The following is a 24,621-nucleotide window of genomic DNA, read 5'->3' as shown; positions in this document are numbered from 1 at the left end:
ACTCAATTTGAGCCACAAGTAGCTCCTAGTTCTGCGGCTCAGTTGATTTATTTTAAATGATAAACTATTGCCCTGTTTATTGTTTTGTTTTTCTGCAATCCACTGGCTCTAGAATCGCCAATGGATTGGTTTATATCTTCTCTGAAGACAACAAACAGTTGATTTTATGTTCAATCCATACGATGTGGTCTAACATTCTTTTTTCTTCTTGTTGAAAATTTTTATGGCGGTTGGCAAAAATATTAGGTGAGCATTACCGCCACCAACTGATAATGGGTGTGGAGATTGGGAAACCTTCGTGAATGAATGAAGCGGAACTTATCTTTTGGTTCCCCCGCCTCCTCCGGTTGTTTTTTTTTCACAAGGACTGGGCTACATCCGGTTAGGTTTCCACGGTAACGGATATTAGCTTCCTTCTAGAGGATCATGGGAAGCAATCCTGCTTTTGAAGCGGAGGGATTTTCGAAACATTTCTGAAATATCTTCGTTATATAATGTAATAAAACCGCAACGTTAAAACACTAACCATCGTCTCATTAGTATAACCGGTGAGTAAAACCGCTTTAGTTAAAAATGTCAGGGTGTTTGGTAGTAAAAAATTAGCCAACACAGAGCACTAACATATCAGGCTAGGTAGCTAACGGTGAATGTTTTTTTCTGTTATATTTGGATTTTCCTTTTCAACGACGCAAACTTTAAATCTATTACCCATTTAGGAACACATTTAACACTTTTATGCTTTGTTTTCGGTCGATTTTTCAATGTTGGTTTACTATTCTTGGGTTTCAATTCTTCATTTTTTTAATAGTATAATCAGAAGGAAGAGATGTTAAAAGATGGAGCTGAAGCTGGAGGTTGTTGTGTCATCTAGCATCAAACGGAAGAAACCATGGCCGCGATTCTGCTGGCTGGGGCAGGTGATGATGATTTCTGTTGAGAGAAAATAATAATAATAATAATTTAATCTGATTTAATACCCAGGCCTGTGACTTTACTCCTCAGGAAAAGGAGTCTGTTTTTCTGTTGGATGACAAACGGATCAGTGAGATCAACATGGTGTCTGGTCGCACCAAGAAAAAGATCCCTAAACTCCATCCTCTACTTAGCAGTGTGGTGAAAATGACTCCATCTCACAATGGTAGGCGTAATCTATTAAACACACACTAATCTGTCTAATTCGGATTATTCTTGAGTGTTGATTTCTATTTTTCCAGGGATGTGGCTGTGTGGAGTTTTGGTGTCTGGAGAGTTATTTTTGTGGAACAGGGATAAAGATTTACTGAAGACTGCAACAGCAGTGCCTGAAGTGATTCAGATGATCAACTCTGCTCAAGGTTTGTTCTGCATTTTAGCCAGAAAAATGTAACATTTCTGAAAACAATTGTTTGATCTTCATTGTCTAAAATTGAATGATATGTTGGTCTCATTTGTAGGCATTTGGGGGAAATGAATACGTCCCATTCCTTATATATTTCCATTTTTAAAAAAGATTGAGAAATTTGTTGTGTTTTCCTTCTACCTGTGGTTAAATTCAGCAGATAGATTATTTACCTAAGCAATGTTTTTGTAACGTCTGTCTTAAGTAAATTATCAGCACCATATTTTAGGTTGGTGTTTTAGTAATTTATATGTTTGTTTGTTTTTTAGGCATCTATATATTATACCAATCTTCTCGGTAATACAATTTAAGCTGCTTTTGATTTTGTTTTACAGGAAATTTTCTAAAGTTGTGCCTACAGGTTTCATGCGATGGGACGAGAGTGCTCCTGACTACGATAACTGGGCAGGTGTTCCTGTGGGAGTGCACAGAGAGGAAGGATTTTCCAGGCCTGCGGGATGGCCCTGTTAAAGGGCAGTGGACTAATTTATTGCCACTTAAAGAGACGATTTTGCCTTCTTCAAAAGATAAAGAAGCATCCCAGCAGACCATCTTTTTAAAAACAGAGGTCCGCGTTATGTATTAAATATCTTTATATCTTATTTCAGCCTATGATACAGCTTTGATGCCCACTCTTATTTTTAACTAGCCTTACATAATCTGTTTTGTTAACTTTCTGTCAGGTTATGATGGACATTTGCTTATCAGCATTTATTTTCATCTCTGGGAAGCAGCTTGTTGTCACCATTCTAAAAATTCAGTGGAGCCAAGGCAGTGTGAGGATGGGGTAAGTAAACTCTTTTATTACAACGGCACGGACCCTTTCCAAGTTTTTGTTTCTGTTTTGATTAGATGTACACCTTTTTCTTTGTAGTTCTGTTGGTTACACCATACAGTGGGCTTCCAAAACATACCCCATGTCTCATCTGTACCCACCCTGCCAGCCAGTAAAGTCCAGAGGAGCCTTAGTTCCAGCCTTTTCTCCTGATGGACGCCTGTTAGCCATTGTACTGAACCAGAGGAAGCCAAAGGTTAGAATCAGGACTTTCTAATTAATTTTTAACTTAAGGGTTGTTTCTCATTTGCATTAAAATTAAAAGCTCCAAAAAACATGCATTCTCTGTTTGTGAATGCAGGACACACAGGTCCTTTTTGTGAGCATGCAGAACTTTGTTTCAATATCAAGCGACCTGGGAGGATGTGGAAGCAAGAAAATGGATATCCCATCAAAATATGTTAGGTCTGTATGCACAATTATGTCGTAGAGATTTTTATTAAAAATGTAAGTACTTGAAACCACAATTTTGTCACAATCCATCAGACCAAGACCATTATTTTTCATTGTCTAAGTAAGTTTATGGAGTGTTTGTGTTTTTCCTAAACCTTTCAGGTCCTACTGGGTGAGTAGCATCAGCTGGTCAGCAGGAGGCCTTTTCCTTGCCTGTGTCTTAAAGAGGGGCTCCCTCCTGATGCTGGCTCGCCTTGGTGGGCTTCTCACCCTGACAAGTTCTGGTTGCAATGTTGATTTTGGTCCTGCGCACTTCCTGCCCCTCCATCCGCTGGTCACCTACAGGTGGACTTAAAATTTTAGCATTTTTGTTGTTAAATTATTCTACTTCTTTTAAAATGTATTTAAATGCAATAATAATTTTCAAATCATTAAAGAAAAAAACTTTAGCATAGTTCTTTGAGACCATAATGTTTACTGTTTGTGCAGTTGAAATCAAATTATACAGAGCTTTTAATATGAAGGTAGGGTCTGCAAATCTGTTTTTAAATGTAGAATAAATACATAAGGTTACTGATTTTTGCAATCCTTTTTTTCCCCCACATAATGACTTAAATTTGAAGAGATACACATATCCAACAAATGAATAATTTGCTAAATAAAAAAGAAAAACATGTTTGATATTGCTATAGTAATTTTTTTTTTATCTCATACATACCATTCAATACCAAATAAAGCATGGATGAATTATGATCCTATGCATAGTGTATGATGGCTTTGTTTTTCCCTATAGACCACCACTCTCTGGAGAGAATGGAGAGGCCTCTCTTTCCAGCTCCAGCTTGTCTCTACGTGATCTAATGAGGCAGCGGTTTTCTGTCACCTGGCACCCCCGACTGCTATATCTCATTGTGTCTGACGGCTACATGGCCACAGTTATGAAGGTGCAGGGCAGACTTTCAGCAGCACTCTTCCTGAATGCTCTTCTAAAAGAAGCTGGCAAGGATCTGGAAAAAGCAAGCAGCAAATTAGAAAAATCCCAGGTGACTCGCAGCAGATTGTCTTTAAGAGGTGGAATATTTTTTTAAAATATCCTTAAATTTTGCTAGCTTTAACTTTTTTTTTCTTTCTGTTTGTAGGTTCATGTGAAGGCTTGGCTGGAGTCTATGTCTTGCTTTAATTCAGACAGCAGCCTTGAGGAGCTCAGTCCGTCTGTCACATGTCGGCTTAAAGTGTCAGACTCCACCATTTTAGCGGCGACAGATCAAACCAGGCTGCCGCTGTTCCTGCAGGACCAGCAGACACTGGGTGGTACCAAGGAGCTCCTTGAAAGCATGCAGGTCTTACAAATAAAGCTTGACATCACCATTTTCATTTTTGAATCTATGTGGGAGTAATGGGAGAAGGTTCTGTGTTGATATGGATTATTTAATTAGCTGTATTAATTAGCTGTTTGTGTTGTTTTCTAGACTTTCTTTGAAGAGGACTCTGATTTGGAAGGACTTCCTGTTGGTTCTCGTGTGCAGGAAGGAGGCCGTTTAGAGTTTGCCTCAATGTTTGACACTCTCCATGCAATGGACACTTACAGTGAATCTGTTGTTGATACAAACAGCAAGAAGAGACAAACAGAAAAGAAGAACCCTCTTTATTCTGAGATGGGGAAGATTCAGAGGAAGCTGCTCACGGCTTGGGCTTTTGCCATGTCATTGGGGGATGAAGTTGAACACAGAGTTCATCTTCTGAAGCGTACGCTTTACTGTGTGGTTTGGTTTGCAGCTTTACTCCACCTGGCCCCCATACGAGCAAGGGATACCCCGGTTTCTACACGCTTGCTCCACCTCATTAAAGCTCTCCTGTCTTTCCTGTCCTGGGACAGCCTTTCCTCAGATGGACAGCACTGCTTGGGGCTAATGGTGGGGTTTACTGAAAGGATAGTGAGTCTTCTGTTCACCCCTCAGCCTGAAGGCCACCTGACTGAGAACTACCTTTTATCATCTCAAAGTTTATCCAGGATAATTCAAATCATGCACTTAGTCTCCGATTCTCTTGACTGCACTTACAGCTTAGAGCAGAAAACATATTGGTCTCCTGAGGAGTTTTCCTCTTCCCAGCCATATCTTTGGTCTTCAGATGTTTACCATGTACCCCTGCTGCAGGCTGTGAATAAAGACACACCTGCTTTTAAACATCAGCCGATACCTGTTCCTCGGCAACCTTCAAGCAGGTATGCACAGCTTATGATGTTGAGCTAGTTCTAGAAAACCAACTAATAGATTATGTCCGTTTTATATGTGCTTCTAAACCTGACAGCTGCGCTTCCATTTTCTTTATGGACAGATTGCTTGGAGTCTGGCAGCTAATTTATGATGTTACTCAGCGGTATGCAGAGGAACTGAAGAAGCTTAAAGGCTGCGACGGCATGGAGGAAGAGGAGCAAAAACTGTCTGCCATCACATCCCAGATCCAGACAGCTCTGCAGGCAACAGGAGAAAACCTGGAAGAGGGGCGTTTGCTGCTGGATTACCAAGGTCTGACCAAAGAAGATTTAAGTTTGATTTTAATTGAGTTTATGACCTTTGCACTATTTAAGTTAATTTTTTTGGGATATAGCCAGTTAACATGCTTATAGTAGTGCAGAAAGGTGAAGTGGAAGGAAAATAAAATGTTTTTAAATAATTTTACTTAGCCTTTCCTCGTACACCAGCAAAAACAGCTCAAGCTCAGTCAAACAGGATAAAAGCTGCCAGTAAGCATAAATTTTCAAATCTTTCAAAGTATAACATGAATATGGTATTTTCTTTTTTAAGTCATAGCATTGGCGCTATGACTCTGTCTTTATTTTTGATCTTCTGTCAGAAGAGTTCTGAAAGCCTCTTACAGGCTTTCTTCCAGGTTGAGGCTAGAAAATGGAAAGATACCAATAAAATATATTGAAATTTGTTCTTGTAACATGAAAAAAGCATGTGCAAGTTAAAAGGTATGAATACTTTTTCAAGGCTCCTTAGAATGTTTGTAAAATATACAAAACATATCTAGATTAGCATTAGGGCAAAATACAAGACTTATGTTTTGGATTTAAATATTGTTGTTAAGCCTTAAAAGACCCTTTTTTTCTTGTAGGCGAGGACCTTTTCCTTTGCGGTTTGTACGCACAAAGTACACAGATGTTACGATTACAAATCTGTGAGGAGGCAAACAAAGGTAAGCGCTACAGCTTCAGTTTTTTGCTTTAAACATTTTCTCTAAAGTTATCCTAAGATCAAAGTGACTGTCACCTGTCTCTCACTCAGGTGGGAAGCGCAGTGTGTTCCAGGAGACGCGGCTTTGTCTGGCGCTCCTATATAGTCTGTTATCCCAGTATCACCTGAGAGAAGGCCAGGAGTTGGGGGACCACATGGCTCAACTACTTCTGCTCAGAGCTGGAAACCAGACTGAAAGTTTGACTTGCAATTCAGGTCAGCCCTGGTTGGTTATTGGATTAGCTGATAAAATCAGCTTCTTTTCGACAAGACTTAGAATTAGGCAAAATTTGTATACGCTCTGGGCCGGATTTATCAAAGGTTTGCGTGTATTAAAACGTGAGCTATTTCACTGCGCACGCAAAAAAATGTACAAACTGATCTATCAACAGCGTGCTAAAAGGATTTGGTCTTTAAAACGTGCTAAATAGCGTCTCTTATCCATTTAGTACTTTTTCTGCAATGAATATTCAATATAGGGCGTTTACACGCAAAAGTGCGTCTTGTGGGAGGATAACATGTAAATATATTAATTTAGCACTCGCAAAGTGATTTATCAAACCTGAAAGCAATTTTGCTAACGGTATCTGACTCTATATTTAACACGTTTCAAAAGAAGGTGCAAATGGTCTGTATGCGTAATTGCGCACACATGGCAGCGGTTATTGTCGCAAGAAGGAGAAATCGAAATGAAGCAAGGAGACGCAGAGAACGCATTTTTTCACTCCGTGTGAATATTTTTGGAATGAACGAGGAAACGATCATCAAAACATATCGTTTATCCAGCATTGCCATTTTGGAGCTGTTGGGGGAACTCCGAATGGATTTGGAGCCAGGCACAAGGAGGACCCACGCAATACCAGATATCACGAAACTCCTTGCAACATTGCACTTTTTTGCATCTGGGATCTCCCAATCTCGTTTTTCAGAAGTGCTGTCCGACGTTCTAAATGCCATGTCGCCCTGACGCCCTACCGGAGAACCCCGACACCCTGCGCCTGTGGAGCAACATGCCAATGCAGTCATCTTATCCACAGTCACTTCTTGTGAGCCATTTGGTATGTGCATTTTTCTACAGGCCGATAAAAAACACCTGTTTTATTTTTGTTTGTGTATTTTTTTCTTACTGCGGTGAAGTAGAAATTCAGCCACATACCACCTTAGGGAATAAAGGTTGCCAAAGTTTATATATATATATATATATATATATATATATATATATATATATATATATATATATATATATATATATATATATATATATATATATATATATATATATATATATATATATATATTTCTTTTTTTGGAGGGGGTGGTGTCACTGTAAGATTAAAATTTCTTAATGCACTAGTTTGCACAAACTACAAACTACTTTGCCGCAAACCACAAAACGCGCAAAACCATCATTTAAATAGGGCGTCTCCAACAGTTTTGCGCCTGCCACCAGTTACGCAATCGCTCTTGTTAAATCACCCGCAAACCATGGTTCAGCCCCTCGCGCAAAATTCCACTTTGCGAGCGCAAATTACTGCACGCAAAATTGGATCTTGATAAATCCGGCCCTCTGTGTTTAAAAAAAGAAATTTTGATACATGCAGTTTTCCAACAGCAAATGAGCAGCAGCTTAGCAGTGAAATGAACATTTCCATTTATAAAGTGCATCAGTGATCAAAATGTAAACAGTGTAGGAGAGACATGTGTAAAAGGCATTGATGTGGAAAGTTCAGAGCAGTGCAAAAATAAATAAATAGATATGGTGCAAAATGCAGAAGCACTGAATTGAGTTCTATTTTGTAGATTCACAATGTAGTGTAAGTACAGGTTTTACAGTGTGATGCCAAGTCTCTATACGTGACTTGATTAGAATTTTCAACAGTTCAACAGTCTTATGGTAGCAGGGAAACAAACTATTACAGAACCTGCTGGTCCTGCATCATCATGTTAGTTTTTGATATAATTAAGAAAGGGGTCCTTATGATAGGGTAGTGGCGACCAAGTGATTAGGGCATTGTGCTTGGAATCCTGAGGTTCTGAGTTCAAGTCCCACTCCCACGGATTGCCACTTAACCTATACCCTTAACCCCACACTGCTCCCTGGATGCCACACAATGGCAGCCCATTGCTCCCCATGGGTCAAATGCAGCGAATTAATTTTGGTGCTCTGTACTTGTGAGTGTATTGACAATAAAAAACGCTGGGGAAAAAAAATAGTTTGATCATGATAAGTAGCTTTTGAGAAGCTACTTCCTTTTGGATTCTATACAAAGCAGGTTTTTAGTTATGTGTATGCTCTGTGGACTGGAGTTAGCTTTGCTGGTTATACTCAGACTACTGTGCACCAAAAAGTCTAAGTTACTTTTTTTTTTTCTTTCTTGTATTTTAACAGATCATCTTCCTTACCCATGGCTGCCCATGGATCTTCCCAGTGATGCCGCCCTTGCTGTAGTTCAGGCCCTCGGAAGATTCATGGCCTCTTACTTCACCAACCAGCCTCTCTTCATTCTGCCTGCTCACAATGTGTCCATCCTGCCTCCTCTGCACCTACCTCACGGTGTGTTTCTTAAAGCTACAGTGTGTAATAATTACAGGGATATACAGTCAGAAATGTAATATATTATACATAACTATGTTATTTTATAATCATCTACGAGCTCAGCCTCTTAACCTTAATATTTGCGTTGCCTTAGAATTCGTTATTTATAATTACATAGGAGCGGGTCTCGCAGCCATGGAAGCAGACATCTTTGCGCTACGGCAGCGCAGAGCCAACAAACTAATGAATGCGAGATCGCCAAAACGTCACAACGATGTAGAAAAAATAACGGCTATATTTATTATATTAAGTCTACATGAAATCTATACCCTACACAGACTAATGAAATGCTATCTGTAAAATTATCTATGTAAACAAACCTCATCACTTGAGAAGGTAGGTGATGCCGACGTCGTGGAAGACATTTTGTCCTGTAACGCTCGCCGTACTGTTGGGGGGGAGAAGCGGTGGGGGGGAGATGTTCATGTTGCTGCAGTCTGCAGTCTGACCGCTAGATGTCGCTAAAAGTTACACACTGTAGCTTTAAAGTTTCTTAGTTGCTTAGTAGATGATTTCTTCATGAAAGTTTTGGTTGTGACACAGAGATTCTCTTTCAGCCTCAAATATCGGCCGTTTGGTGCCTTTGTCCCAAGAAGAAGTGGCCAAGGCAGTTCGACAGCAACACCTGTCAGAGGTGTGGACAGTGGACTATGCCCAGGACTTGCTGCTGTTGGGGGGTCTCATTCCTGAGGCTGTGTGGTTGGCATCTCATCTGGGCGACTGGAAAACTGCAGTGACTCTAAGCCTTGCCTACACCAGTTACTGTTCAAGGCATTTTGACTTTACTCAGTAAGTTTAAATCTCCAAACAAGCAACTCTACATCTGAATCTGTCAGTTCTGTCTAAATACTTCCTGTCTTTCTCATCATGATAGGATTAGAAGGAGAGATTTCCTCCTACCATCAGAGTTACAGCCAGAAAGCATTTTTCAGGCTGAGCTGAAGAGTCTTCTTGGCAGTAAAACAGATTCAGAGAAGACTTTTAAAAATGGGAACGAATGCTTTACAGGTCAGTGAGTAACTCATAAGATGAAAATCTCCATCTGGCTAAAAGTTTATAGCTTACATCAGTATTTTTTCCTCACTTTCTCAGATCCTTCGGAAGGAGAAGATTGGGAGTTGTTACAGGCTTCTGTGCATGAAATCCTGAAAGCTTCAGCCATGGCAGGAGTGAATGTCATGTCGTTTCCTTTGTCAACGTTGTTGGACAAAGCCAAAGACATGTGCTCGTTCCTGCCCACACTGGTACCCGCTGAAGTGTACCTGCCTGCGCCTCCTCTGTATTGCCCACAGCCTTCTCTAAACACACAGGTATGGTTCTGAAGCGATCTACTTTTACTTTCAGTACATTTCAAGTGCCTCAGGTATTCATCAAGGTTATTGTCGTTGACTAAACTAATGATGCAATCATGAAAATTGGAATTAAAATAATGGATTATGGGGAGTGTTGCCTAGTGGTTAGAGCAGTGCGCTTGTGCTCTGAGAAGGTTGCAAGTACTCGGTTCAATCCCCACAGCCTGCACTCTGGGTCTCTGAGCAAGACCCTTAACCCAACACTGCTCCCCTGGGCACCACACAATGGCAGCCCACTGCTCCCATTGAGATGGGTTAAATTCAGAGTAAATTTTCTGATTATGGGACAATAAAGGGATTTACATTTTACATATTTTTAAAAACATTTTCCCTAACTGCAAATAGAAAAAAAAACAAACCTTGCAAAAAAAACTAAAAGCTAACTAAAACTGTAATAAAACTACGAATTCATTAAAACTAGCTGAATTTTGAGAGAATGTGCTTAGATTTCGTTTGTGTCTTTATCGTAATGCATTAATATGAGGTCTAGTATTCCGCAACAGCAACTGACTGAGACAAAATTTATTGTCATTTTGTGCACACAGTGTGTACAAAATGTCAATAAAGTTTGTCTAAGTCAGTTGCTGTTGCTGTACTGCATTAAACCAGTGGATGCAGGTATGGCAGTCAGGTCATTTTTGTTGCTGCAGCAATCTGTCCTCATCAGGGATTTTAATCACATTTATTTTTTTTTTTTGTCTTGTCCCTGGTATGTCTGTTGCAAATAAATTACTACAACCGTAACTAAAACCAATATAAACCAAACTGAACTAAGTATTTTACAAAAAATTTTTTTTGTTACCTGGCTAACAAATACAAAAAAAAATAATTGAAACTAAAATAGAACTGAGAATCAGAAGTCAAAACTAGATAAAAAAAAAAAAAAATTAAATCTTGGTATTCATCCTCTATACTAATAGAGCCTTTATAAGACGTTCTATGATGGAAACGTCTTTTTAACTTTATCTTGGACCTGTCTCTGGTGCTCATTAGTCTTCATGAAAATATTTGCTCACTTGTGTTCAGGCAACAACACAAAACAACTGTACTTATAGTGAGATTTAATCGCGTATGAATCAGAGATTAAGACGTTCAACATTGTTGCGGTTTTCCCTCTTTTCATTAGTATATAGAATAATATCCCTTTAAAATAGATTCTGAAAAAAAAAGTGAAACATTTTAACAGGGTTGGCTATAAGACCTTTTGAAGGAATGTAAAAACCTCAGATAAGTTTTTTTTAATTCTTAGGACCAAAGTTGCGGCCCTGAAGAATTTGCTGAAGTTGTTTGTCGTCACAAAGTCTCCGGAGTTCTCCAAAGATTGCTCCTTCTTCTGAGATCTGCTCATTGTTGCCGTCCTGCTGCACAGTGGTACATCAGTCGTCTGCGGCGTGCCAGACACATCCTTCACAAGGTCTGCGTAGTATTACATTTAATTCATAAAATACATTATTTAACATAATTAAGGTTCATCAAATGATTTGTGTGATATATTTATTTAAGATAGATAAAGGTAATTTATAATAAATAAATAAAAACTCATACATTTAGGACAAATCTTAACAAATATTACCAAAAGTATTACCATAATGTATAAGTAAACTTTTTTTTTAACGTGTTTGTTTAACTAAATTTTTCAAATATCTGAACATTTCTGCAGATTAAAAAGAAGTATTCCTATCCATCAGCTGCTGAGGAGGAAAATACTTTCCCTGAGGGACTATTAAAGTTGATCAGCCGTTCTGGATACTTTAGACGGGACCCTAATAAAGACGACCACCTGGACCCTGACACCATCCAAACCATCAGTAATATGCCAACTGTGAGGTGTGAATAGGATGGGAACCACTTGATGTCATCTTAATTTTCTTTTTTCTGTCAGTTTGTTTCAGAGAGCTTTGTGCTTTATGCTGGATGCTCCATGTCAGGGATCAGCTCTCCCTTCTATGCAGGAAGTATCAGGCTGCCAGACAAGAAGCGGTATTTTATAACCTTGCGTATGGTTTATCCTGGTTAGATTTTCCTTCCCGCTAATGGAAGTTTTCGCTCTTAGATCCCAGAGGATTCCCAGGTGAATTCAGCCAATGTTAATGCTCTTCTATGGGCTTGTCGTCTTCTGCCTTTCATCCACTTCCTCGGTGGTGAGGAGGTCCTTCAGGACATACTCCTCAGTCTACTGTCTGAACTTCCCCCTGTGCCATTGGTAATGCATTTTAAAGCTGGTACATGGTTTGGTGAAAGGAGCTGATTTTGAGTTTGAGGAATTTTCATTCTTGGCTCCTCGGCCTTGTAGGTGGCGGAGACGCTGGTTCGAGTCTTCCCCCAGGAGGAAGATTCTGTCAGAGTGTCTTTAAGAGAGAAATATAACTTGCTGCTGCAGAGGCTGGGCCAGTGCAACCTTGGTACGTATGCTTTCATTTTTGAGTGTTGGCAAATTTTAAATATTATACAGATTTAACCAGACAATGCTCATAAAAAGTAACCTTGTCATTCCAAAACTAGATCTACTAAAAAAAGCAAATGAAAACATGAAAATTCATAAAATTGCATTCCTTTTAGCATGGAATTATAACAGTATGATTCCCAATTTTTATGTTTTACAGAAGAAGGAGGGGAAGATGGGAACAAGTTGAAAATGATTTTTGTTCAAGACAGAAAGAGACACAGGAGGAAACATTTTGGGCGATTGCAGAGGCATTTGGCCATGCCTGTGCTCCATCTGTGGACGAAAGCAGATGAAGAGGAGGAAAGGGGGGGGAGAAATGACATGGCCACTTTGGGGCAGCTGTCCTTGGCTACTACTGTGAGCACCAGCAGCTTAACCGATGGTGGGTTCCAGCCAGTGTGCAGCGATGCAGACACTGCAGCGAACACACCTGAGGCCATCTCCCCTGAACGGCACAAGAGCAGGTAAGAGAAGTGAACAAGAAAGATAAACTGCTATTATTATTTGTTTGTGTCCTGATTTATCTATTCATTTTTTTTAGGAAAAAGAAATCAAATAAAGATGACAAGAAGATCGAACCTGATTTGGAAAGTGACCTTAAAGGGAACCCCAACATTACAGCGAGAGACAAGGAGCAGCTTTCTCTACCAGTGGTCGGCTCCTGGGAGTTTGAGCTGGAAGATGATGAGTACCTAAATTTCTTGGAGCTCTTCCTTAGCTATGTGCTAGAGAAGGATACTACGGATGCTATGGACTGTGGAGATGAGCTACCTTTGTTGAAAGGCTTCAGCTATCAGCTAAGGGAGAAGGAGCTGCATTCATTAACTTTCGATGTAGTCTCTACTGTGCATCGTCGTCAAAGAGGTGGGCACCTCCTAGAGACAAAGCACTCAGGGAAGCCCTCGTCTGTTTTTAGAGCGGGCTGTTGTTATAAACATAAACAAAACCCGATAACCGAAGCACAGACTTCTTCAGTTTGGAGTGAAGATCCCATTTCCAGGGACAGCATACCTGTCAGCCTTCATCTCGGGCAGAGAACTGAGAAACATAGAGGTTTGTTTGGCCTCAGGCAACAGAGCGATATCTCATCAGCAAGAGTAAAGAAAGCAAATCTTTCCTCTACTGTAGAACACCCCGCAGAGAGCCTTAAACCTGGCTTTTTATCATCGGTGGAAACTGTCACTGACTTACAGCAGGGCCTGGATCCTGAGTTAGAGGCCCGGTTTCCAGAGCTGGGCAGGCTGCTGGAGTGGATGGTACGCTGGGCTGATAGAAGGATCCTCTTAGGACATCACAATAAAAAGAAGAATGACTCTTCAGGCAAACCGGATGAGGGAGTTGTGATTCGTGTGAAAGCAACAGCACCTGCTATCCTTACCTCTTTAGGTTTGCTGGAGCACAGGTATACGACTTCACCCCAAACTGAGCAGTACACTTCCTACTGCCACGTCCCTGAAATGCAATGGACTGTTCTCCCTATGCTGCATTCGGATGTGGAAAGAAAGACTGAGAGAGAAAGCAGCATCGATACTGGCTACCCTGGATCTGCCAACACTCCCATCACTGGTCCTGATCTTAAAGTGCAACAAGAAGAAACCTCTCCGTAAGTACAGGAGGTTCCCAAACCAGCCCTGGTAAGACAGCAGGTCTATTTAGATGCAGATTATCCAGAACACGGATGCTTCCACCAAATCTGGCCTTAAAGACATAAGCTGGAAAATATTCTGGATATCAGAACCCTATTAGCATTACTGATCATTTTATCTCCATATGACTGCCTTTCTGTACAATAACATCAATGACTAATTGTCTGTTTTATCTAATTTCTCCCTATTTTTCAGTGTCTGGTATATAATAAAACTATAGAATTTCATAATATAAAGTACCTTAAAAGAGCAAAGCAAAGTTTTTTCTTTTATCATAAGACAAAAGATCAATAAAGTTAGAAATGTGTCATAATTACTTATTGTTTTCTTCGCTTTTTATCAACTTGTACAAAATCTATGTTATTTTTTATTTATTTTCTTTATTCTATATTTGGGAAAATAATGCCTCTTAATTTTACTGTGTAAAGAGCTTTTGATAGATTTACTCTTTATGTTGTTGTTTTTCATTATTAGTTCTGTCATGGATGAACGCGAGGAGCTGACGTCTCCTCCTCCAGTGGATCAGGTTCAGCTCAGACCTCCAGGTTCCCCACAGCCCAGTTTCACTGACTTGGATTTTATGCCTGAAAAAGGTTTGCTTAAACAGTATGAATAATCTTATGGTTACATTCATTCAAAGATTAATTAACATTTCTGATATTTGCAGACAGAAGCTGGGACAGTAAGAGCGTTGCTGTGATACCTTCTGATTCCAGTGAGGCTACCTCCAAAGATGTCTGCACGCCTGAAACGGTTTCTACTATTATTGCATATAATATTGAATATTCACTCTGCTCCATTCTGGAATTCATTCATTAATTCATTCATTGATTCATTTCACTTTGCAGAGCTTAAAGCTTGAAGACCTTGACTACGCTGAAAAACGTTTATCCAGTTCCCAATCCCAGTAAGTTTCAAATGATAATCTTTTAGTAGTTAAAGTTACTGCTGTTATATGTAGTGCAGCAGAGTCTGAAAATGGTGTATATTGGTTTGGACATTTTTCTAGTAAGGTGTAAGAAACTGACTATGGAAATGTAGTATGATAATAATAATTATAATAATTGAACACTATTGATCGCACACAGGAGAAATTCACCTTTGCATTTAACCCATCCCATTGGGGAGCAGTGGGCTGCCACTGTGCGGTGCCCCGGGAGCAGTGTTGGGTTAAGTGTTTTGCTCAGGGACCCAGAGTACAGACTATGGGGATCGAACGGGGTACTTGCAACCTTCTGGGAGCACAAATGCGCTGCTCTAACCACTAGGCCAACACTCCCATAATGCTAAAGTTATTAATCTAGACTCTTGAGTTTGTAATTTGGGGATAAAAATGTTTTAGAACATCTTACTTGCTATAATATCAGCATCATGGATCTTTTAACCTTTTTAAAGATCAAACTGAAAAATAAATCTTTGACCCTTCTCATTCATTTGCTGTTTACAGGCAATATATATTATTTATTTATTTCAAATGGCTGTAACTGAATTATCCTTTTTGTTGTCTAATTTTTTCCACAGTTATCCTCCTGTTAAGCCAGAACCTCCTGCTCTTCCAGATTTACACCGTGAACCTCCTCCTCATGCTGAATCTCCTGATTCAGGTCCCGCCCCCCTCCCCAACCCTTCTACTGATCAACCATCTCTCCAACCACAGATCTCCACAGCTGGTGCGCCCCCTCCTGATTGTACAACTCCTGCTCCGCCTTTGATAACTCCCCCAATGAGACAGCGTCTGGGTGAAGACCTACTCAGACTGGTTCAGGTAACGTCTCTTGGAACAAAGGGCAAGCTGTGTGTTTGAAGAATTGAAATAAATGCTCTATATTGAAGGCAGCTGTCCTGTTTTGCAGCACATCAACTACATGAGTTTGAATGAGGTTTTAGGAGCTACGTTCTCTAGCCTGCAGCTGGCTCAGAGGAGCTCCTCTTCTGTCATCCCTGGCATGAACTCCTCGCAGCCTAATGTGCCTTCATCTTCTGTTACTCAAGTTATTCGGGAGGAAAACATTTTTCCAGTTCAAAACGCTACCTCTGCCGTGCCTCGAACACATGCGTGTTTGCCAAAGTCAGAATCCTCTGACCCCCAGGTGAATCAGATGGAGTCATGTCATTTTGCAGCCCAGCCTGTCATGCAAAAAACAGGAGACAATCTGAATCACTGTGTAGGTGTAACTTTATTAAAAAGATTACATTTTTATCTGATTAAATAATGCATTTACAGGCTATTTGTTTTATTTTTCAGGTGATGCAGCCGCTCTCTGTCCAAGCAGCGTCACCAGAAATTCAGGAAAGTGAAAAAAGGAGACTGATCCCTTCTTCACATGGGCTCTTGGCCACTACTCATGGCAGTGACACTAATCCACACCTGCCCCCTAAAGGCAGTGCACAGACTGGCTCTAAAGGCAGTGGACAGACAGGCTCTGCTGTGCAGATGTTGGGTCTGAAGCTACTTAAACTCCATCATTCTGCTACGTCCCAGCAGGCTGTCCCACGCTTTGCTGCACAGCACACGCAGACTCCTGAGTCCCACCAGCCCAAAGTTACACTCTATCATCAATCAACTTGGAAAAACACAGATGGACAGCATCTGACCTTTAACCCTTCACATGATCCACCTCACAGGAACTCTCCATCGCCCATATGGCCGCTGGGAGCGTCCGTCGGTCAAACTTTCCCTCTACTCCCTCCTGCTTTTCAGACTCCTATATCTACATCGCTGCATGGCCTTCGCCTGCTGCAGTTACAGGATGTTCCTCGTAGCAGCATTCGCTTCCCCAAATTAACTACAGCAGTTGCACCAAGACCTGTTGTTATTTCTGCTGGAATGACAGAAGCACCTTTAATTAGGCTTTTACACATTGATCCTGGACCCAAAGTGGTAAGCAGGCCTGATGTTTCTTCAAGGCTTTAAGAGTTATCAAAGGAAACGTATTAATTCTAATTATTTTCTACTTATCTGTTGATTACAGATGGAACCCCAGGGAATTCATTCAAACTCAATGAGTCATCTTATGGAGGAGTTGACAAGTGCAGAAACCTTGCAGCAAGATACTAAAGTGGCTCCACTGCAGTTACCTAGACAAGCTGAATCCTATGAAGGCATTAGAAAGCTAACTAGCTCCCTAAGCTTGAGTTCCAGTAAAAGGTAACCAAATATTAGCTTCCATGATTGTTGGTCATGTTTTATACTTGGTTGGTTATACTTATTTTACTAAGTTTTTTCCCTTTACAGGCAAAAGAGGAGAGAAGATAAGACAAAGGGAAGGAAAACAGAAGTGTCATTTTGTCTAAATGAGTCCATAATCCCGGCAAAAGAGGTAAAACGGGTCAATTATAATCATAAAGTAGTTTTTTTTCAGCAGATTTTATAACTATTTGTGGTAATTTACCTCGATTATATTCGACTCAATCTGAATTTAGGCAGCTCACGTACCTGAAAGTAAAGAAGCTGCAATTACTGAAGAGATCAAACCTGCACAGGACATGACAGGTGATAACAACACACCCACACACACAGCCAAACTTGTCTCACTATCTTTGTTTGGGGCCTTTCCATTGACTTCCATTAATTTCTGCAGCCTAACTGTGACCCTTATCCTAACCCTAACCATTAGGGGTTTATACCTAACCCTAATCCCAACCTAAACTCAATTCACAAGATGCTCATAAACAGGAGCCTGACCCTAAAACAACTATTCCCTGTATGGGGTCGATGCATCTGGCCCCACAAGGAGCAGTCTGTCCCTACAACGTACTTTTTTCCCTGAAAATGGGCCCCGCAATGTTTTAAAAACAAAAGTGCACAAACACAACGTTACTCTGGTTAAGCCAACATCGTTTGTGCACTAAACATTGCACCATCTGAATTTATCTATCTTTCTATTCTTGCTTTTATCCCAGCCTTCTATTCTTCTTTCCATTCGTCTGTCCTTTCATCCTTGTATTCACTCTCGTCATTCAACTTTTCACTATTTACAGCCTGGCTGATGTGAAAATGCTTGCCTTAAATTCTTGGGTGACTTTTCAGTTTATACTAAAAGTCCATAAATCTAGGCTTAGAAAATTATGGAACTTTGGCCACAAAAAGAGTGTAGGTTCCCCTCCTTTCCATATCTAGTTAAATATAAAAAAAAAAAAAAAGGTATTAATATTTTACTAACTTAAATGATATTGAAACAGATTCATTTTTATAATAAAACCATACTTCATTGTTTTCTGTATTAAGTCTAATTTATGTTCTGGACCTTCAGTTGCAGGATCCTCCAGTGATTTGCTGACCGATAATAGATTACTGGAAAAAGTCTTCTCCACTTCAGCCGAGCTCCATGCCTTCGCTTCAACAAGCAAACATCCCCCGGAGTGTCACGATGCTTTCACTAACACAGAGCCAGGTGACTCAGGGCTGGGCTTACTTTTGCAGTTTAGTTGATATGAAACTGTTGTTTACCTTATTTTAGTTGATTAATCATTCAGAAACATCAAAAGTTTATCTGGGTTCAGTTTTGTTTAATATATGTTGGTTAAATTAATTGTAAATGCAAGAATGTTTTGTCCTAAAATTTCACAATATCTAATGAAACCTTGATTTTCTTTCAGCTCTTACTCCTACAGTTGAGAACAGATCTGTTTCTGTCCAGGCCTCAGTAAAAACTAGCAGCCCAAAAAGTAAGCTGACCTCAGATTATATTGTTTTTATTTATTTTTTTTATTTATTTTTTTTGTGGATGAAATTTCAATTGATATTTTTTAAACACAGCTTAAGTGAGTTTTTTTTCTTTTTCTTAACTTAGTGCAAAGTCTAGAGAATTTCCCAGAAGACCCTGTTCGAGGCACAGTGGAGAACCAGCATGAACCAGAGATGTTGAAGGTAGGAGTCCCCTCAAATGAAGCAGAAAAGTTTTCAGCCGAACTAAGTCATGAGTCTAAAAACTAAATGTGCTTAAATTGCCATAAAATCAAGTTGTTTATTGTTTGTTGATTGAGTTCTGACAAAAAAAACATGTGTTATTTCCCTGGTTTTCCCCTTTTTTTCTTGCTTTTTCATGTCAGGATCCTGCTGGCCGCCAGTTTCTAAGCGTCTTCGATCTGGAAGATGTGAGGCAGCATGAAGCTGTGTTGCCATCCTCCAGCTTACAACCACGGGATGTTTCTTCACCAACTTCTGCCCAGCTTCATGTTCTTGCCACCTCTGTCTTTAGCTCTGCTGCTCTAAATGGGTCACAACCCTCAACCTCAGTTCCAAACGATCTGTTGAAACCCAGATCTACCACAGGTTTTTCACTATTTTTTTTTTATAGAGCCTTGCAACAATACTTATATCCTTGAACATTTTTCACCTTGCAACCACAAACTGTGTTATTTACTGGGATTTTATTTTATTTTACATGATTTTCAAAAGTGATTGAAATGTGAAAAGGATTCTGTATATTTGCATTCAGCGTCCCTTACTCTGTTAGCTCTAAATTAAGTTTTTGTGTTGATTCAAAACTTCTGAGAACAAAAATTGAACAAGGATCATAATTAACTCTAAAGAACATGCCAAACATCAATCAGAGATGTGGCTCTAGTACCTCATGACCATCTGCAGAGATCCATAGGTCAGGTGGAGCAATGAGCTAACAAGACAGGGATTACTTGCCCATTTAACGTGCATGGCTTTTATGGAAGAGTGGAAGAAAGAATGCCATTAGACGTTTCATCAGAGTTTGCCACAAGCCATTCAAGAAACATAAAGGTGATGATGGTACTGGGGTCATATAGGACTGTACTTCAACTTTATGCTTTACAAAAAAAACTAACCATTGACCCAACCCTTAATATATAATCCATATGAAACATGAAAGTGGCAGCAGTATACTGCAGGGAAAGGTTTCTTGGTATGGAGAGATAAGCTGCTCAGAATTAATGGGCAAACAGGTGGAGCTAAATCAGGAAATTTTCTTTTAGGCACAGAACACTTGGGTTGATGGAGGTTTACACTCCAGTCAGACATTGATCCTAAACATACAGCCAGAGGAAAGGTCTAGATGGAAGCAGTTTGATGTGCTGAAATAGAACACTTAAAGGCAAGGCAGGTTTGTTTGAATAAACTACTGACTTTAAGGCAATGCCAAGTGCTTAAAGTCCTGCTTTAAGAATCTGTGGTTTTCCCAGATGCTCTTCATCCGATCTAACTGAACAGGACGTAGTTTGCATGCATTAATGGTCACTGGATTATAGTCTATGCAAAGCGAAGCTGCTAGGGATGTATCTCAGAGTATTTGTAGCAGGAATCCACTGAAATGTTTTTTTTGCAAAGCATTGTTTTGAAGGCCTGAATGAAAATAAAGGTGGACTTTTTAAATTTTTATTTAGAAATCATGTTTTTCATTTTATAAATCTTTGTTAATCTATCACAAAAAATCATAGTAAAATACTTTATAGTTTGTAGTTGTTACATGATGAAATTTATAACAGAGTGTGAACTTTTTTTTTCTCCAGTATTGTCCTTATTGCTTATCTGCTTTTCTCACAACGATCTGATCCCATAGAAGTCCCTGAGGCTCCTCCTTCATTCAGTCATTCTGGCTCCAGTAGACCTGCAGAGAGAATCCCTTTAAATGGCGGCGCATCGGTAGATTCGGGTGAATCCAAAACCTGTCGAGCCATAAAGGACCAGACGCGTGTCTCTGACAGAGCCCCTTCCTCACCTCCTGCAGTTTGCTTCTCTTCACGTCTGTCAGAGCTTGACTCTCAGCTGGCTGCTTTGCAGAACATCGCAGATCGTCTTGAGATGGACTTTTCACATTCAAGAATGGTAAGTGGGGATGTTTGCTGGGAGTTGCTTAAAATATTTAGATATCCTTTTATAAATCTGTCTACCACCAGTTAAATTATCTATTTTGTTTTTGTGTAGCTGGTAAACAAAATAGAAAAGCTGTCCTCAGAAAGTGAGTCTGATGCAAAGGGATTTAAAAGAAGTGTCAGACTTTCTGCTCCAATCAAAGGTCAGACCAGAACTGTTTTATCTGTTATGAAAATTATAGCACCATTTCGTATTTATTTCATTTTGTCTTAATTTTAAAACCATGTTTGTTATCTCCAAAAGCATGGACGTCAAGGACAGATCCAGACCTCTTACCTGCTTTGAAGGAATGTGACGAAATTAGGGAAGAACAGGAAGAGGAATCCATGTTTCATAAAGTCTCCTGCAGTCCTGCAACAAAGTCATCACCTTATGATTCAACCAAATCTTTCTCTCCAAGTCGGGGTCCTTCCTCTGCTCACATCGCTCCAGGTTCAAATGCAACTAATTCAGACATTTTTGTTGTCTTTAATCACAAGTTTATGCAACACCATCAATTCCATTAGCTGGATTTGGGGAAAATGCAGATTGTTTTTTTCTCCCAATCTGAAAGGATGATATCTGTTAGCTCTTTAAATACAGTGCGACTTTAGTGCATTTCATCTAATTGTATTTCCTTGTAGAAATTTATTTTAAAAAAGCTAAAATTTTCTCAAATCTTTCACCCAAAGGGAAAAAAGAGCACTACAGTGAAAGCTACGACGTGTCTCACGAGTAAGTTTAACCAGACCTGAAGTCTTGTTAAAATGTAAAACTTCCTCTAACTTACAATGTTTCACTCTTGTTATTGTGCAGATGGACAGAAATGAATCTGGGTCAGACTGAGTTATCCGACACTATGGAAATCTTAGACGAGTTGGTGAAGGAAGGCTACTTATCTCCCTCTGACTGGGAACCCACTCAGACTGCAGGCCCAAGCAGGTACAGAGTACAAATGTGTGCTTTTTTAATTGGGGATATACACCATCTGACGGAAAATGTGACCTTTAGGAGGCAGGACCAACAGCAACATGGCTGGACATCCCAAAACAGTACACGTACTGAGGAGGAAAAGAAGGACCTGAGGATTTGGATGAGACAAAAACAAAGGGATAGACTGGCAGCTTATCAGAAACACAGACAGAGCCTGAGGGAGAGGGAGCACAAACCGTTCTCTGCCTCTTCAGCAGGGGTGAGATATGCTTGCCTTTTTACTCCGAGATGTGATATTCCAGTTTTTTTTTTTTCAATTTATCTTTTTTGTAAAAAATATTTATTACTGCACCTTAAAATTCTGCAGCTATCAGCAAGCAGAAAACAATCGAGCAGTGGGAGAAACAAAGATGAAAAAGAAAAGTAGGTACCTGTGTACTTTTGGATCGATTAGAACATGCATGCATTTATAAACTGTTCTGTCCACTTTATTTATTAGGTCCATGCTTCTGAAGCAATCCTACCAGAGAACACAGGAGGCTTGCTCTTTGGCCAAAGATATCCTCAGTTCTTCTGTAACTGCATCCACTTCCACCCAGGGTTTTGGGCCTCCAGTTCTCTCCAGCACCTGGTTGATTTCACCTCCAGCCCCCTCTCCTTTTAACGCTTCGAGGTATCCTGTGGTACTAAAATGAAATACGTATATTATGTTGTAAACAGTAATTGGGGTAAGTAATTGCTTATCAGCTAAAGAAAAGAACCACAACTTATCCGTTAAGTTCATTTCGAAAGATAAATCCTGTTAAACCTGGTAAAGGCAAAAGAGTGTAATATTACCTGTGGGATTTAAAATCAACTCTTCAATTAAACATATTATTAGAGATTTCACTGTGGTCTTCAAGTTTGCTTGGAGTTTTCTAAGTTTATAACCACCTATGAAGTCCTCTAAGGGATCCTCTCTAGATTATTTCTGTCTTCTATGAAAACCTTTATTTAGCCAGAATAGTCCCCTTTCTTGCCTAAAGTGAAAAAGTTATAGATAAAACATATAAATAAAACTTTTAAAAGATATTTAAAAAATAAGAAAAAGTGTTGATAGTGATGCTTAATTGTGTTACACAGTGAAAAAAACTCTTAAGACATTTCATGGTTAGAAAACTAGATTTGTTTTTTGTTCTCATTTAATTTCATTTATACATATTCAGTATGACATGTATGTAGCTGACCTAAAAGGTCCAGAGAATCAAGAAAGCTGTAACATGGTGGACATCATTTTGCAACTATTACCTTGTTGTAAACAGAACATATGACAGGGATTGATCATGAGTGACACCAATACTTCAGATGTCCTGCATGTTTACATGTTTGGAAGAAGACAGAAAGTTTTTGCTAGAGTGCAAGACAAGTGTCGACCTTGTTTAATCTGTGTGACATTTCTCTCCTGCAGGCCTCTGACCATAGCAGCTAATGATAAAAGAAGTCTTAAGTCTCAGTCAGGAGTTTCCCCTCCACCCCCACATTATTCTGCAGAAGGGAGACCTTCAGAAGATCGCAGCAGAAGACTGGGACTTCATCGACCAGGTATAGTTATCACATGCTGTACTTCAATACATCCGGTGCTGCGTTGGGGCATCGTTTCAGGGATAAACAGGAAAACTAAAGACTTCTATATATTGGCTTGAATGTGCTGCTATAGGTTAGATGTCTGCTGCTGATAGTGGACCATTAATAATAAGAAAATAATTGTCCTGTAGGATGGTTGAATTACCAAAAGCCTTGAACTTTACTTATCTGCTGAAATGTGGGACAGAATTGTTCAAAACCCTATTCCAAAAAATTACTTTATGTTTACTTATACTATGAATTTCTTTGTTTTAGTAACATTTTTGCCGGGGGATCGACTGTCTCAGATAACAAGGCGTGGAATGCTAAGCAACACCAAGAACCAATCCAAGTTTCATGAATCTAACCAGAGTCAGGGCCAGCGTGTTGGATTCCAAACAAGAACTGGATCCAACGACACGGTTTCCTGTGGAGCTGCTTTACGAAGAGGGAACCAGAGGGAACTAAGACAAGTAAAGGAGCCTAAGACTGGGGAAGACTCTTCCTTGGTAAGAGTCAAAAAGCCTGTGTTCCAGTCTTTCCCCTGTAGAGAAAAAAGAGCAGAAATGTCCTTTTCAGATCACCCTAATTTCTCGATTAGGATTTTTTTCTTTGCTCACATGCAGCTAATGTAGTTTTCTGAATCATAACAAACGATCTGATCTTTACCACCACCTTTTGTGTTCTTTTTTTTTCTTCTTCAGGTTTTAGACAGGATTTTAGATGGGCAGGATGGTGCTGTGCCAGGTGGAGTTTCAGAATTCGACTGGCTGGATGATCTCTCTGACAGCGCAGGCAGTAGTCTGAGCAGAATAGACTGGGCTGCTATTGAAAGGATTGTGGCTACAGAAGAAGACTAATAGGAGAAACAACTACTGTACAGTAATCTTGATCAAATAGTACCATAGCTGCCTATAATCAGAATTATAAATTGTAGATTTAAGAATATGTTCTTTATTGTCTGAAGTTAGATATGGAAACTTTTTAAACATTTTTGTTTTTAATGTCTTTATGAGTTATCTTTATATTTCTATTACTATGTCTTATTGACTGTTTTTTAAGCTGTGGTTTAATTAAAACCCTTTATTATAAATTGTTGTTTCAGACTTTCATTGTTTCAGACTCAAATCTAAATTTTATTTACTATATATAGTTTACTAATATGTTTACATTTAAACACTTTAAAAACATTCAAAGAAAATGTATTACGTTAGATGAGTTCACAAATATCTGTATTGGATCCATGTTTGTCGGGCACTCAGCTTTCTTGGGCCTCATTTCTGGTATATTATAAAGGTTATTTTGTTTCAAAACTATTTGTGCATTGTAAGTGTGAATTCGAAGTTGTAGAGAGAGAGTTACAATCCAAGTCTTG

The 24,621-nt window shown here is 39.5% G+C and overlaps 1 protein-coding gene across 2 annotated transcripts; it reads left to right on the top strand.

The window, feature by feature from the left end:
* Positions 1-402: 402 nt before the first annotated feature.
* Positions 403-24,339, top strand: cplane1 (ciliogenesis and planar polarity effector 1). 2 transcript variants are annotated; one of them, XM_038296825.1, is made up of 50 exons: positions 403-548; positions 809-917; positions 1,003-1,138; positions 1,215-1,334; positions 1,714-1,946; positions 2,062-2,165; positions 2,253-2,409; positions 2,515-2,618; positions 2,769-2,951; positions 3,400-3,649; positions 3,746-3,946; positions 4,076-4,830; positions 4,944-5,134; positions 5,727-5,807; positions 5,897-6,061; positions 8,235-8,399; positions 8,999-9,230; positions 9,316-9,449; positions 9,534-9,751; positions 11,043-11,207; positions 11,454-11,601; positions 11,676-11,773; positions 11,847-11,996; positions 12,087-12,195; positions 12,397-12,703; positions 12,781-13,842; positions 14,360-14,478; positions 14,553-14,638; positions 14,734-14,792; positions 15,407-15,650; positions 15,739-16,050; positions 16,131-16,766; positions 16,858-17,033; positions 17,121-17,205; positions 17,309-17,378; positions 18,139-18,279; positions 18,485-18,553; positions 18,679-18,755; positions 18,938-19,160; positions 20,422-20,684; positions 20,784-20,874; positions 20,976-21,164; positions 21,404-21,446; positions 21,528-21,653; positions 21,723-21,903; positions 22,012-22,067; positions 22,144-22,317; positions 23,092-23,225; positions 23,523-23,755; positions 23,951-24,339. In XM_038296825.1, exons 2-50 carry the CDS (start codon positions 837-839, stop codon positions 24,104-24,106), a joined length of 9,492 nt encoding a protein of 3,163 aa, XP_038152753.1. In that variant the 5' UTR covers positions 403-548; positions 809-836; the 3' UTR covers positions 24,107-24,339. The 2 variants fall into 2 exon arrangements, with proteins under 2 accessions (XP_038152753.1, XP_038152752.1); XM_038296824.1 differs by having other exon boundaries at positions 20,419-20,684.
* Positions 24,340-24,621: the final 282 nt, after the last annotated feature.

The sequence above is a fragment of the Cyprinodon tularosa genome, unplaced genomic scaffold (genome assembly GCF_016077235.1).
Source record: "Cyprinodon tularosa strain WSP-4 unplaced genomic scaffold, ASM1607723v1 ctg378, whole genome shotgun sequence".
Lineage (NCBI taxonomy): Eukaryota > Metazoa > Chordata > Actinopteri > Cyprinodontiformes > Cyprinodontidae > Cyprinodon > Cyprinodon tularosa.
The sequence above is the reverse complement of the archived record's forward strand: the minus strand, read 5'-3'. Positions and strand labels throughout refer to the sequence as shown.

Excerpts from the sequence above, each read along its gene's own strand:
- cplane1 (XM_038296824.1), top strand. The coding sequence starts at position 837 with ATGGAGCTGAAGCTGGAGGTTGTTGTGTCATCTAGCATCAAACGGAAG. Across the intron at positions 12,196-12,396 it reads GCTGGGCCAGTGCAACCTTG|AAGAAGGAGGGGAAGATGGG; the intron begins GTACGTATGCTT and ends TATGTTTTACAG. Across the intron at positions 18,280-18,484 it reads TTTCACTAACACAGAGCCAG|CTCTTACTCCTACAGTTGAG; the intron begins GTGACTCAGGGC and ends ATTTTCTTTCAG.